A 15,789-nucleotide genomic window follows, 5' to 3' on the forward strand; every position below is an offset into this window, starting at 1 on the left:
ATGCCACATTACTCGACACATGCATGGGACCTCTCTGATACTTTGCTGAGTCATACATGGCGCACCAAGTGACGCATGAATGAGACACCTTTGAATCATCTATTTTATGTCTCAGCCACTTCACGGAAATGCTATTGGTACATCACTAAGCCCGTGAATGAGACATCTCGGATACTTGGATGAGGTGTTAAAGACAGGCCATAGACGCATGAATGAGACATCTTTGAATAATTTTCCGTACCTACCTAATTTTTTTGATTCTATTACCATGATTACGTACTAGCTACGCCAGCTTTTAGAAACGTTTTTTTTCTAATGATGAAATATTAATAAAAGACGAATTCGAATAAAATAAGCTATCAGTGTTATATAACACAGTGTTTTAGAGTTTAATGGACTCCCCTAACATCTAAAATGGGCATCGTTCTTTAAGTACCTATACAATATACCTAGATATCTTAATAGATATAAAGTATATGTGTATAATGACATGTTTCTGGTATAAGTATAAATGAACTGACGAGATATCTACGATAAATACCTGAAGTAAGGGTTTACTAACTACCTCAATTAGAACGTCACGCAAAAAGTAAATAATTTATTACAAAGAACTATTTATGTATGAGCACACTTATTAAACAAGGAAATTCTTATTTTACGGGATATAATTAAAAAACTAAGATACCAATATGGTAAAATAAAAACAAAAAAGCAACATTTATTATTATTACATTTATTAGGCTGCTAATTTCTTTCCCTGGTTTCTCTTAATCTAGCTTGACGAAACCAATCATTTATAATGGTAATTATTTCGTGCTCTTGGATGCTGTTATACATACGTTGTTCAGCAGCTGTTAACATAGGCATCGGATAGTAATAAAAATATTAAACAAATATCTTACCTATTATCCTGTTCATAAATTTTAAATTTGATAATTTAAAATTCCCCCTAAGGCCATGCCAGGAGCAGCTTACTGCTAATTTATTGGTGAATACTTTCCGAAGCATGTTAACTAGGGCGTCTTTTGCATTTTTGCCGCCAATGGTTTGTAAGTATGAGGTCTAAAATAAAAGAATGAAAACCTTAGTGTTGAGTAAATTATACAACTCACAAATTTATGTGAAAACTCCCCTTCCTCAGCCACAATGTTTTCCAAGGTGCTTAATTCCTCTAGCGTATTTAATGGGAGCTTTGTCTGAACCTCCTCTGTGTTTATTGATATAATGTTTGTTTGGTTTTGATTGTTCAATTGTTCCAATCTGGATTCCAGAGATTTTATCTGCACGAATATTTTTTTCATGTTTGTATGAATATTGTCTGAAGCATAATATAAATTATTTTTATAACTTTTTTCTATTTGTAAATATTCACATACCAAAATCGTGTCTGTGATCGCAAGTATGTATTAGTTCCTGCAACGTGGAATTTCCAAAATCGAGCACTATGGAATTGTCTAGTGGACGTATCTGGTCTGCACCTTGAATAATCCTACCATTAGTTTCAAGAAGTGTAATCATTATCATAATGACAATACCTTCATTAGATTCAATGATGCTGCCTGTATTTGATGCCATCGGTACATTTTGTCCATGTTCTTGCGATGATGATAGCAAGTTTTCATTATTATTAACTGAAATAATTTAGTATAAATTTTTGGAGATTCTCAACTCTTAGTAACGGTTCTTTGTTAAATTGATACGTTAATGTGATAACGGGTTAAGTACAAAAATCTCTAAAGTAAGTTGACTTCTGCTTAGTACGTTTTAAAAAGTCGCACAAAGAGCTTACCGTTATTCGTAGAAGATTGGCGTGTGTTTTCTCGCTTAGAGAAACGTGGCGAAGATCTCCTTTTCTTAAGAGTTGGAGGTGGACTATCTAAAATGGACGATTTAACGTTAATGTAAGTAATCACAAAATTTTGACGAACCTTTAGTAGACTCTTCATCGTCAGTAGACGTTGATTTAGTTACACTGGTCTTTTTTCTTTTCCCCCTTCCAGTTTCGACCTCTTCACTTGATGTGTAATCTGTTCCAGCATGCTTTCGTGCAGCTTCCAGCGTATCTATAATGAGCGTAATAACTAAAACATGTAAGCAATATCTGACAAAATTTACCATAAAACTTCTCAACTCTAACTTTATAATTCCCCCATGTGTCAGAGGGTTCTATCCCCTTAACCATTAACGCTGTGGGATTCAGCGATTTTGGCCACTTGCAATATTTCATGTCCTCGTTTAACCATGAGGATGGAATTTCGGAGAAAGATTCGTTTTCTTCGAAATACACCACTGCGAATTTTTTTAAAGACATAATTTTCTTCCTATAGATAGTATAGAAATGGTGTGATTAAGTGTTAGTAAGTAGAGTATAGGTACATTTATACAGTGGTTAATAAAATGTACAACATAATTTTACAATTGGTAATTAATGCAAATATGGCATAACAACATATCCATCTAAATATTTAAGGCACATACATTTATTTTTTATATCAGAAAATGGTATTTCAAAAGTGTCTTCCATCACATCTGCTACATACAAAATGCCTAAACTTTCTGATTTACATGGAACAGAAAAAAAAGATGTATTAGTTTTGTATGTGTTCACGGTGAAACATAAGACATTAGTTTTCTGAGATATTTTCAAAATATTTACAACTCTCCCGTCATAAAGGATACAATAACTATTTGGTGCAGTCGTAGTTAGGGTGAACGACTCAAACTCTGCTTTGTAAATTACATTAAGCTTGGAATGTAAAATAGGATACTTTTGTAAAACATTTCTGTTGTGATTCTTTTCCTCTATAATTCTGTTGCATATTTGTTCAAGGGGTCTACCCGATATGTGGAGCTTTCTTTTTAAGTTATATAAGTAATTCTCAAATTTAAAACCACTGAAATTTTCTAACTGTCCCAATCTCTTTACATCTTGCGCTAAATGTATCAAATTATGTACATTATATGATAGATAATGTAATCCATACATATTTCCATATTTTCGTACAAAATATAGAAGCAAGTTATGTGCATAATCTATCAAGTCAGTATCAGAATTACCATCACACAATATTCTAATAGCTACACTTAAACACATAAAGTGTCTATAGGTTTTCACAGACAATATATTATTCATTACAATTGGCCCCGTATACAGCAGAAATTGTCGAAACTCTGTCGCCTTCCAACGATCAATTTCATTTAAACTCCTTGGCTGTCGTGCAAATTCTAGAGTAATATAGGCTCTCATCGATATTAGTTTACTGGAAGCTTCTTCCAATTTATTTGGCTTCAATCTGATATTTAATTTTCCTTTCACCCAAAACTGAAGCAGACGTTTCATAACACCCAGGCAAACTAAATGCATATAATCCAGTCCCACTTGTGATACCATTCCTATGGGTAATTTTTCCAATGCTGTCGTTTCTCTATGGTGTTCGGGGTGAATTCTGTTTTTAAATGATGCATCAGTTCTCTCACTTGAACTTGTCTCGGTAAACACAACCCTATTTTCAATGAATTCGCCTTGTTGAATACATTTGGGACAACCAAAATAGCCTGTATGGTTTTTTATACCACATACGTACGCCTTGGCTGGAGCATCACATACAATAGCGTGCAGTTTTACCACAATGGTTTTATGATCTAAAATTATACCCGACTGTAGAATGGTATTGGTTTCGTCTACAAATTTTTTAAAAAATTGGTTTACGTCATCTGGTTTCGTATTTCCTTCAAAAATTCCTATAGGGAATGGGGTTGTGTAGAATTCACTAGAAAGGATAGCACATAGTATAGGCCAAAATTGAATAGCTGAACTCTTTGACAGTGGTAGCCCATCTATGTTTATAAGTAGATTCACTTCAGTAGGGTATTGGTTTTTAGGGTAGTGTTTCACGATAGAGTCTTTCAATTGCTCATACACTCCAAAGTGTGCGTAACGACCTGAACTAAATGTTTCGATAAAATTGGCTGAGTTTCTGGGTGTACTCAATAATGTTCTGGAATCGTTTGGTAAATCACAGTGACCATTCCTTCTTAGCAAAGCCAGCAAATCATTCACTGCAGTTCTGGGTATTTGTGAATACTTGATAACCCATGTTCTCAGATCTTCTTGTAAACCACTAGAACTATCATATGTGTTAGTTTCAATATCTTTTACATAAACACTGAATGTTTCCGAGTTTACCGAATTAGCCTGGGAATGAGCAGCTGGCAAACTAGTGCCTGTACTATGTTCACCTAAAGCAGGAAGTTTTGATGTTTTTTGTCATGTAAATTATTGCTAACCTATTGATGATGCAGAACCCAACCAAGTAGCGGTATCGCAGCCCTGGTCTATAACGTAATTGTCCACCGGAATTGGAGATGTTTTCTCCATTATATGGTTTGGAGTTGGGACTGAAACAGTGGCACGCGAACAAATGGCTGTGTTAGGATTCATCTCTCTTTCCACTAGTCTCCATTTTTGTCTATCGGATAGATCACAAAATGGCTTCCTTTTCTTGCTCATGACGTACCTTTTTACTTAGACCTTCGAAAACACAAAAGAATATGGCAACCTCAGTATAAGATGCATTCCCAGCATAGATGCAAAATAAGTACCTCATGTGAAGTCAACTCAATTATGAATGTTATACCAATTAAGTTAAATTTTCACCAACAATATTGTGGTACACTTATAGTTTGTATAGAAACCAATTCCTTTTGATGAGTCCTTTCCTTAGAATACCATGACGGGTAAATCGTGTGTTAATTATTAAAAAAAATGCGCTAAAAACGGGCATCGTGCCCATATTGCTTTTTGCGGCATTTATCTCGGAATTTACTATGCAGCCTACGCTACAAAAAAACAGTGATCCATAGTTACGAGTCAATTAGATTATCAAAAATATTTTCTCTCTATCAAAAGACGTAGATTTTCATGTAGATTTCTAAAATGCGATAAAATATGGGGTGTTCTATTCAAAATAAAAAAATTGCTATCGACATCCGGTATAACCGGAAATGTAACGATCACGATAATATTTTCCTTCAATAAATTATGAAAAATTATATTGGTAGCAACTTTTCAGATTCATATTGTCAATGAGAGCTTGAATACTTTTAGGCAACGGTTTGCGTGAAACAGATACATACCCCTAGAGATCTTGAACAACACTTTGTTTTCAATTCCAAATTGCTTAAGTAATGTTTAACATTATAAATTAAACTAAATCCTTTTCTAGTTTATACATTGTGTGATTGTATAGAATCAAAATTGTATTGTAGAAACGGCAATTTTGTTTCCTTATACCAACCCTAGGCTAAACGGAATTTTGAAATTAAGAAATTTCTCCCTTTACCACAATAAGTTTTAAAAAAACCTAAATACGTATTTCGACCACTAAGTGGTCATCATCAGTAGGGTAAAAATTCACTGGATATTGATCGCGAGAAGTACGCTCATCAGGATAATAATTCCGTGACCCGTAAGGACAAATGCGAAAAAACAGTTCAGCGCCAAAATCTACAGTAAACTGTTTACAGTTACAGGGAGAAATTTCTTAATTTCAATATTTTTAACCCACACGTTCCATTGATTGTGTAAACGGAATTTGTCTGAAATTTCGCTAATTTATTGCCGGTGATTACATATTCACACAAATATTAAGATTTTATAGTAATTCGCCTGTCCATCTATCTAATGTGCATCAAAATCGAAAAACTTGCATTTATCTTTGCTTATATAATTTCAATCTTAATTAAATACACAAACAAAAATAGATAGATTAGGTACGTACTTACCTATAGTGATGCCTTCAAACCAACCGGATTCCGGAAATGTACCTAATCACGAACACAAATCAAAATTAACAATCACGAGGACGCGCACGAAATCAATGAATGAACGACCCTTAAAACGAAAACGAATATCCACCCTAGAACCGGTTAAGCACACTTTTCGATCCGCTAAACAGGTATCTTAAGTAAACAAGATTCAATTCAAAGAATTTACAAAGTTGTTGACTTTGTACTCGCACGGCGATTATAATATTTCGTGGCCTACTGAAAAAAAAAACGAATAAACCCCAAAAATTATATTTAATTCATACTATACCTATCTAAAAATCGTATTTATTAAAAATTAGTTCAGCTATGGTATTTTAACAGATATATCTAAGTTAGTAATATGAAATAAATTTGTCTGTTATGATTCGGTTCGAAATTCATATCTCATCAACGACCCGCTTCGGTAATAATTAAGTTCTTGATGTACAAAACCTACTGATTGTAGATTTTAGTGGTTTTTACGTAAGGCATTGGCATTATCCATTAAATTAATCCGCATTTAAATAAATGACATTTGGCATGTGACCCACTTTATGAATGTTTTGTGTACCCAACTGAAAATTCAAATTGTCCGCAATCATTATATGAATCACCCGTTATATTACTACTACACGTACGTGTGTCGCGTTGAGAAGTTACATATATTTTACAGCACCTCTTATTGAAACATCTACATTAGATACATGATATATTTCTGACACGTCTTTGTTTAATCCCGGTGATTCGGCTTGTACCTCGTAGAGACATAGCATTTGAGCTTTAGTTGTGACATCTCAGAGACCGTATTGATACAGCTCTGGGAGCTAGATGACACGTTTTTCAGATACCTCTGTTTAGTCCCAGCGATATGGCATACAAGTCCCACTGAGATGTTTGTATTGAGCACTAGGCGAACTATCCCTGGGGCATTGAAAATGTGACATCTCAGACACATGCGATATTAAGGATTCAAAAACATCTAATATACGTCTCATCGACACATCTCATCAGAGCTTTAGTTGCAACATCTCGGAGATCTTATTGAAACATTTGTGTTTGCTGGGTAACTTTTATTGTACATAGTGGTAGCCTTTTAATTTCGATTTATTTATTACAATCATCAGTTTTGTGATAAGTAATAGGCACTAAGAAATAAAAACATAAATATAATACAGTGCACATGTCTTCAACTGGTATTCACTATGTTGCAATTATCCTCTTCTCCCGGAAGGTTTTGTGCAAGTATCTCACGAAATCTTTCAATGGGACACAGAACTTCACATCCCGGTATGGTCATCTCTTCAAAATGCCCTGGTGTATATTTTTGATATAGTACCTAAAACAGAAATAGGCATCATAGTAGAAAGTGACGTTTTTAGTTTACCTTTACATAATACCATCCGCTTATCTTGTGCAACTCCATTACTATACAAGCTGAATATGGAACTAGATGGGGGCGATATATGTTCATGACTCCCAAGAGTGAAACTATATTAAGATCATGTACTGAATATAAGTGTAGCTTGTGGTTCGTTGAGCTGCTAACTTTCTTATGCATATTATCCAAAATTATTTTCACTAAGACACCTACAGTGTAAAAGCATATCACATTCACATCAATCTGAATGTAAAAATTACTACCTCCGTACAGTGGGTGCAGTGCCGAGACCGAAGCAGTTATCGTAAAGAAGTCTTGTGTGGCAGAGCGCAAGTAATTTTTGTACACAAGTGACGTCCATTTGGGTAATTTCAATTTCCATTCTTCCTGCAGAAGGGACTACAATTGACAAGCGTAGATCTCGCCTCATACCTACCTCGCTACGTAGACAGGCATAAAGAAGTAACAAGTCAAATAGTTTTGTTATATTAAGGCCAGTATGTTGTACAATGTACGGAAAGTATGGTTCGTATTTGCCTAAAACTTTGCGACCCTCACCAGAACTTTCGTACTGCTCATAAATTTGAAGATATCGCGGGCATTTGCCAAATGGCTGCAATCTAGTATGAGACTCGTAAAGGCATTTTCGTACACCTTACATTGATATATTTTTCCGGTAAGATTTTCCAATCGTTTGGATTTTGCACACCGGTGCTGAATAAACCCTCAACAACAAATTTGAGAGTGTCTTTGGTTCTTTTGTAATGAGTACTGGCAGCGTCCACTTCCTCCGTTGTGTATTTCGGACTCAAATAATTATCATATTTCCTTCTAAGTTGTTGTCCTAGGAAAAATGACCTCAACTTACCTTCCTACAAAACTCCAAGTAACGCTGTAGGAAAAAATGTACTATTCCACTTACATCGGTAAGTTGTCCTAGACCATACGGATAGTAGGTGACATTATTGTAAGGATCCTTGGGGTAAAATGTCATTGCATCTTTCGTTCTATCTCCATGCCTGAAAATCTATGCGATATATTTAATCTTTGCCTGTTCTTGATTACTTATATAATTAACATATTAATATAATTATTGCAATAATTGATCCAAACGTCATTCTGTTTTTAATTGCTGGGATTACGTATTCGATAAAAAAGTTACAAATGATACCAATGAATAACAACTTGACCTGAAAAAATTTAACCTACCGGTAGCGAAAGGCAGACCGCCACAAGTTTTTCACCCGGAAGTTGAAATGAGCAATTACATTTTTTTTTATTGATTAAATGTATACACTTTGTGACCACTGAGTAAAATACACGGCCATGGTTTAAAATCTGTCAGTATTCTAGTTAACGTTATTAGATGGAAATTGTTAAAAAAAATGAATTTGGTAATACTTACAGCTACTACTAACTCCAGCTGGCCTACTTCTGAACATTTAAAGAATGTTGTTAATAACAGAAAAAGTAGAGTGGACATTTTACTATGTATCAGTAATGTATACTAAGTTTAATGCAGCAGTGTGAAATTCCCCTCCTTTGGTCGCGACAAAATCAAATTTTCTATCTACAGTTCAAATCCTCATCCATGCCAAACGCAAATACACCTGTGATACCATTTATCAGAAATAAATATACACAATTATAGTTTGAACGTGCAATGCAATTGTGATAAGCAATCCGTTTTTTTTTCAGTTTTATACTTGACACATTATGCGAACATTGAATTAAGTATATTAATCTACTTTATTAAGCAGAGTCGTACTTACAGCGTGATGGTAGTGGTCGTAAAATGTTGTCCGGCGATCCTGCTGAAAATGAAACTCAAATTAGATATTATCAATTGACGCTTATTAATTTTATTAGGTTCTGTTAAGTTATTAAAGTTGACCATTAGTTTTAAGATACCTTGCAGAAGGACGATCAAAAATTAACTCAATTATCATGCAGCATCGAGTCAGTCTTGTCTTTGTCTTTGGTATTTCAAGTTACAATTTTAGAGCTCGTCCCTTCCCAGTTCTTTTATTTAAAGTAGCACAGAGACAAGGTAAATTGAAAACATAATGAGAGTTATTTACATTTATTCCTTAATAAACCTGTTGGAAATAAACTATTTTTCAATTACAATCCACACAAACATTTTACAATAAATGCGCCCTGGAAGAAATAATCTTCCTAGGCAATTTGAAAGTGTACGGGCGTTCCAGAATAGTGAAATGGTAATTATATTAACACATTAAGTTGAACGACTCGAGCGCCACCAAGAGTACGGTCTCGCTCCTGGTAAAGGTCGGCGGTAGCAGCGGTTTGACGAATCGGTCTTAGCAGACTCGGGTTAACTCAACAGAAGTGATTTAAATACGGTTCAACACCAAAGGCAAAAGGTTTCTTACGTTTCGGTAAATCAAGCAATGGAAAAATACTTAAGCGTTTACCTTATATAAAATTCGGCTATACCATGGAAGTTCCCAGTCAGCCAGCGTATTCAGCTATCTACATCCAAAAATTAAGACTTCTTTGATTGATTGTGCGGCCTGATGACGTCCTAAAAATTTGTAATTGGTCCCACTTGGCAGCACTTTTATTTAACTACTGTTAATTTCACTTACTTAATTGGCCGGATTGAAAATTCTAAAATCAGTAATCCAATTAATATCTATTGTTAGTTCGAATGATGGGACCAACCGGTGGTGTCGGCGCTATCAAGCTGATAACGGCGTAAACCTGTTAATAATGGCTTAACGAGAAATTCTGAAATACTAATTTTCCATCCACCTCTAAAGGACAGCTTTCGGACGCAACAAAGACAATTGAAATATCTTGATGGGAACGGTTGCAAACGGCGGATCAATTGCCACGTGAATTACGGTAACGGAGGCGGATGGAACACAACTCTACAAATTAAATCAATTAGCTTTGGCTTTTATATCTTCAACCAACACAAATACTTTCGACGCGACACTTTCATAACGAAGCGCCTGATTAAAACTCTAGACACTTCTAGATACCGGGTGTTCATCTACAGAATGATGATTAAAACGGGTAAACGTCAAAGCGTAACGGGTGCTTCGTTCCACACAATCCTACAAAATAATTGGTTTTTAGCACAGAATTGAGGTTCGTGTGTTCATGATTAAATACTAAACGAGTCGCTTGCATTACAAACTGGATTTCATCCGTTAATCTAAGCCAAAGCGACGCACCACACACTCGCATGTACGCAAAGGCAGCCTGATAAACAATACAACCGGATGTTACGCGTTCTGGCTTATCGTGATAGTAAAACACCTGGGTTCTTGAAACCATGTCAGGTTGCTTCTTCGAGTTTTATGCCAGTTATCTAGATGGATGCCTACTAAGCATGCAAGCGGCTCTCAATTTTTTTAGACAAGATTTTATTGGCTTTGTATGACATTTTATGTTTCGTTAAATGACTAAGCCGAGGGCGTGCTTATGCTAACTATTTCCGTTGACTGAGCCCTTAATCTTCGGTCTACTACGAGCGAACGAATAAATGGCAGTACTCGGCACTGATTGACCACGGAAACGCGGACCGGTATTAGGTGTTGAAATGGCCTGAGGTTTACAGAACCCACGTTGGGAGCTCAGAGGCCCCACTAAACTAGTATAACTTTCTTTGACACACTTCAATGAATATTCACGAAGTGATAAAATTAAAATATGAGTGAAAGGGGAGGAATTAAATTATTCTTTCAGCTAAGTTAATATAATTTACCTACTACCAGCCTGATGTGTAATTAGTAAACTTAATTCAATTTATGTAAAACAAAACAACCCATAAAATAGTAAATTGCATATACGTAAAAAACAACAGTGCAAAAACCCGACACGTCAATGCGCTACTCCGCCATCGGAATCTAGTCTTTCCATTATCCATAGTGTTATTCTTTCAGATGTGAGGGGTATGTCACCACAATTTTGAGTAAAGCTTTAAGTAATTTTGAGTCAAAGTTCGATCATTTACTTCATTTAAGAAGCATGTACGTTTATCCTGAAAAAATATTCCTTAGATTCAGATTGCGAAATCTGAAATTTAACGTGAAGGTGAAAAATGTACAAATTGATCATGCGGTCATTGTCTCAGCAAGGCTGTGCAATGAGCAGGGCAGCCGTTTTGATGCCAAAGGAAATTATTACGTAGTTCTAACTCTATCGTATTAAGAAATGGTATAAGACAAAATTTTCCAAAATATGTTCAACTAATGTGAGCCGATGATTTGATCATAAAAAATTCCACACCATACCTTAACTTTTTGGTAACGTTGACTTCGTTTGCGTATTATGTATAGGATTCTCGTACGCCCAACTACGAGTATCTTGTGAAGATTAATTTATTTATTGATCTTACGCCCAATTGCAGAGTGACCCGCATAATGCTTTTTAGAGGTGCCTCTGCAGAAGGTCTTAAGTTGTTCTATACTACTCCGGTATTTACCTTACGAATTAGGAAAACTGCAGGAAAACCTAATTCGGAGTAGCCGCCAGAATCCTCGAAACTGATCTAAGGAAATTCCCATCTCTGCCACATGAAAAATAATTAACATAATTATGCATATGATGCGTACCCGTTTGTGCAAAATGCACATTCATCGGTTTAAGTGAATGCCGCACCTTTGGCTTAAAACGGTTTTGCTTAAATCCAGTGCTTCTGCAGGCTCCGATATCGATAATTTTGGGTTATCTTAAACTGACCCCTTTGCTGATAATGTAGATGCATCGTAATTTTTCTTTGATATCTGTACATTCATCACCGACCCAGTTTCATTGAATTTCTTTAAAATCTTTGCAATCCTTGACCCCGTTGATAACGAAATTGTTAATTAAAAACATCAATAGCGTACTGACACGACACAGTTCCAATACCCAAACCTCCTAATATCCTATTAAATAAATTCGCTAACATTTTCGAAATGCCTTCACATAATCAGTATACTGAGACATGCAAATAAGATTCTGATGTAGGTACCATGAACGTATACAAAATCGGCTATCTTGATTTTTTGTAAAATGCAAATAAATTAAAAAAAAATAAAAACCTGTCATTTTTTATTTTTAAAAATTCGAATTTTTATTTCAAAATTTGTATTCAGACTACATTAGTTTATCAACAACTTTGTTTTATAAAATTTTTGTAAAAAATAATAAATAATGGTACTATTCCCCTGAAGCATTTTCATATTTACCTAATTTATTACCACCCTGTACACGAGACTAAAATTTTATCGGCAGTTCATTTTATCAACAAGCAGAACTTTTTATAAATATTGACGTTTTGTCGTAAAATGAATAATAAAGATTCTTTTCTATTGGGCAGGCGTACACAGTAGCCTACATTTTGAGTTATTCGCGAAAATCAGATGTTCTGCCATTTTTTAAGTTGACTATACTATAACAAAAAATAAAAGCAACGTGAAATGTACCCCACATTAAACATTATTTTTCGTTTAAATAAAGCGTATTGGTTACAACATGAAATGTTTAAGTGACAAGTGTACGTATTGATTTGTGAAATAGATGTTAGCTAAGATCAGGGCAAAGATAAATCTCGTTTTTAAAAAAGTTGTTAATTCTATGAATCTACCAGAAAAATCGTATCCTGTGTGTAATTACAGTTGTCCTTGTCGCCAGGGATGCTCCTGTCGACAGTCTTTTTGAATTGTTCTAGTGGACAGAGCACATCGCATTGAGATAGCTTCATTTCTTTAAATCCATTTGAATAATCCGCTTGATACAATACCTAAAGTTATTGTCTAGTTATTTTAGTTGCTAGTCATACTACGCTTTTCAAAGCTTGTGCAATGCATTATTTATATTTGCCTACCTTTACGTAAGGAATGTGACCTATCTGGTGTAATTCTATTATAATGCACGCGGTGTAATGCGGAATGTGCGGCCAGTAGAGTTCCATTGCCCCCAATAATCCAACAACATTCAAATCATGTGCAGAATACAAAAAGAGTCTTTTTGTTTCCGTATCCTTATCGATGTTGCGCAAGATTTCATTGAGCAAAACCCCTACAATAAATATGACTTTATTTTCTAAAACTTCTTCAACCGTATCTTACCTCCAAATAGTTTATTGAGACGTGGTAACGCTACCGTCGACATATAAACATTTTCCACAGCAGACATTAAATACTGATAAACGGGCTTTGCCCAAGTAGGTATTTCCATCCCCCATTCTTCCTGTTTCAAAAAATGGGTCAGTCACAGAAATACCCGATGCGCAACCACATACATTAGATTTGATAGTATCAAAAATGGGCACTAACTGGAAAAAATTCGTGATGTTCACCCCTGTGTCCTCGTATATGTAGGGAATATTTGCTGCATACTTTTTTAACATTTTTATTCCCTCTTCGGACGCTTCATACTGCTTATAAATTTCTTGATACCGAGGACAAAGAACCATTGGAAACGACAGTAGCTGCAAAAGTATCTCATTAACCCTTCTTTTTGTATCTATACATTCTTACTCTGTTATTTTTGATTGGTGCAACCTCAAAATCAAAGTGTTTTAAAGGATGAGTGAGATCGAAGTTGTCGCCATCGTCAAATAGTCCGTTTAGAACCAAGTACAAACTGTCTTTTGTTCTATTAAAATCAGTACTTACAGCTTTTAGTTCAACTCCATCTATATATTTACTATACATTGTTCTTAGTGCATTGCCTAGTAGGTACGCTCGTCTTCTTCCTTGCTAAGGATATAAGGTTATAGTATGCGTACAAATAAACAAAACATTGCATTGCCATACATCGTTTAATCTGAGACCGCCCGCTCTGAAGCATGTATAAATATTCTGCCGCAATGGCGCGAATCTAGTTACTCAAAATTATCTGGCCAAACATAATGAGTTGTGATTGTATGGTACGGTATCGTTTTGGAATTCGGTACCGTTACATTTTGGATTTTTGAATGAACTTTTAGTTTTACTGAAAAACAGTAATTGTTGTAGCATGCGACTAATATTCTAATAGGTTAAAATATATCCGGTCTCAGATAAAAACAAGTTATTTACATACATCAGTAAGTTCACCCTGACCATACGGGTTGTAACTGAAGTTGGTGTGTGGGTTTTTAGGGTATGTCGCTAATCCATCTGGTGTCTTATCGCCATGTCTAAAAAGCTACATAATTTTGAATTATTTCCCATTGCTTTCCGGTTTTTTAACACATACTGCCGCAACTAATTTTAGTTCATCTGTCTCGAACTGAAAAACGTGCCACAGTGTTGTAAATATAACCACGCAACATATCGTTTTCATTATCACACGTCCAGCTCTTATACAAGCGGGAGATATATTGATGGAGAAGTGTGAGGTATCATTGATATAAGGTTATAACCCCTTTCACGCGATGTACGATGTAAAAATTGTGGAAGGGGTCAATACACAGACCCTCGTTAAAAATGATGAGATCAAAGCGTTACAAAAACGGTTGTCTCGAGTCGAAAGGACGTGTTTTAAACATTTGCGCTTTGAAGAAATTGACAAGGTTCGAAACCATAGCGCAAGTTGTCCACTTCAATGAGCGATAATTGAATGACGATACATGATACTACATATCATGATGACGATATATAGTCCTCTTTTAATTGGCTGATTTTAATAACGAAAAATTCCAGCAGCCTAATCTTAGTGCTCCGAGTCGTGGGCAAAGGGTACATTTTTGTTGATAAAACTCTAAATTTACGGATGTAATTATTGTATTTAGGGTGGCCACTTAATTTTATAAAAAACTAAGAAAATCAAAGTTGCTTGAATAATATAGCGATGACGTTTTATAAATTGTGACTCGAGTCATTAATCGACAATAAAGTTAGTTACACACACACAATAATTATTATGAAAACCCTTATACCATAATCAGCTCTGTGATGTATCAGAACCGTCAAACTTAACGTGCGGGTTATCTACCAAAAAACGATATTTTGCGTTATTTATTACCCATAGGCAGAATTACGTTTTTGATAGATAACCTGCGCGTTAAGTTTAACGTTAGTGATACATCACAGGGCTAATTATCTAATAATCTATACATCGAAAAAGTAACGATATATTGGTAGTTGATACCAAACGCATTAACAAAAAAAGTTTTAGCATTGGAAATGCTTATGCTTTGTGTGGGTATGAAGTTACCAGTTTCGTCAAGCAGAAAAGAAAGCAGTGGTGTCGTATCAAGTGATGATTGTGCCGTACCGAATCAAAATAGAAATAGGCTGGGAAAAAAAGAACTTACCAATAAAAAAAACCAACCGTCAAATTAATATCAAATTGTGTTGTAAAATTAATTATTTGTAATGATGTGATTGTGTAACATAAAATTATAACATCACAAAAAGTAGCAGGTATTCAAGAGGTAACATATAGGTTAAAAAACAAGTTTTGGGAATTAGGGTCAGGTAAGCAGGTACCAAGATTCTAAGAAAAGGTGAAATACACAGGATGTGACTCATCTTTGGTGTAATAGTCCTTTTGTTAAAAGCAACATGGAAAATTACATAGTCTTGTAGGCAAAATTAACTAAAAACAAGATATGTGGGAATTATTGAATCGCCACTCATTTATCGCACATAGAT

General features: G+C 35.1%; 3 protein-coding genes across 9 annotated transcripts in view; 1 reads left to right on the plus strand and 2 right to left on the minus strand.

The window, feature by feature from the left end:
- The window catches only part of LOC116170321 (adenylate cyclase type 3-like), a 195,495-nt gene that overhangs the window by 115,728 nt on the left and 63,978 nt on the right, over positions 1 to 15,789 (plus strand). The window lies entirely within an intron of this gene.
- LOC116170322 lies at positions 586 to 6,873 on the minus strand. Of its 2 annotated transcripts, XM_031486634.1 has the most exons (10): positions 4,288 to 6,873; positions 4,187 to 4,239; positions 2,116 to 4,127; positions 1,929 to 2,063; positions 1,790 to 1,876; positions 1,536 to 1,631; positions 1,377 to 1,478; positions 1,113 to 1,318; positions 903 to 1,062; positions 586 to 851 (listed from the first exon to the last, which is right to left on the minus strand). In XM_031486634.1, the coding sequence occupies exons 3-10, from the start codon at positions 2,309 to 2,311 to the stop codon at positions 745 to 747; spliced, it is 1,089 nt and encodes a 362-aa protein (XP_031342494.1). In that variant the 5' UTR covers positions 2,312 to 4,127; positions 4,187 to 4,239; positions 4,288 to 6,873; the 3' UTR covers positions 586 to 744. The 2 variants fall into 2 exon arrangements, with proteins under 2 accessions (XP_031342494.1, XP_031342493.1); XM_031486633.1 differs by lacking the exons at positions 586 to 851; positions 903 to 1,062; positions 1,113 to 1,318; ... (2 more) ...; positions 1,790 to 1,876; positions 1,929 to 2,063 and having other exon boundaries at positions 2,327 to 4,239.
- On the minus strand, positions 6,881 to 14,536 carry LOC116170325 (venom acid phosphatase Acph-1-like). 5 transcript variants are annotated; one of them, XM_031486639.1, is made up of 12 exons: positions 11,822 to 12,215; positions 11,646 to 11,729; positions 9,799 to 10,272; positions 9,625 to 9,734; positions 8,959 to 9,000; positions 8,592 to 8,796; positions 8,109 to 8,213; positions 7,846 to 8,058; positions 7,623 to 7,799; positions 7,450 to 7,573; positions 7,193 to 7,395; positions 6,881 to 7,144 (listed from the first exon to the last, which is right to left on the minus strand). In XM_031486639.1, the coding sequence occupies exons 6-12, from the start codon at positions 8,667 to 8,669 to the stop codon at positions 6,995 to 6,997; spliced, it is 1,050 nt and encodes a 349-aa protein (XP_031342499.1). In that variant the 5' UTR covers positions 8,670 to 8,796; positions 8,959 to 9,000; positions 9,625 to 9,734; positions 9,799 to 10,272; positions 11,646 to 11,729; positions 11,822 to 12,215; the 3' UTR covers positions 6,881 to 6,994. The 5 variants fall into 5 exon arrangements, with proteins under 5 accessions (XP_031342499.1, XP_031342498.1, XP_031342497.1 ...); XM_031486638.1 differs by lacking the exons at positions 11,646 to 11,729; positions 11,822 to 12,215 and adding an exon at positions 11,455 to 11,638; XM_031486637.1 differs by lacking the exons at positions 11,646 to 11,729; positions 11,822 to 12,215 and adding an exon at positions 11,455 to 11,638 and having other exon boundaries at positions 9,799 to 11,201.

This window comes from Photinus pyralis, unplaced genomic scaffold, assembly GCF_008802855.1.
Source record: "Photinus pyralis isolate 1611_PpyrPB1 unplaced genomic scaffold, Ppyr1.3 Ppyr1.4_LG5, whole genome shotgun sequence".
Classification (NCBI taxonomy): Eukaryota; Metazoa; Arthropoda; class Insecta; order Coleoptera; family Lampyridae; genus Photinus; species Photinus pyralis.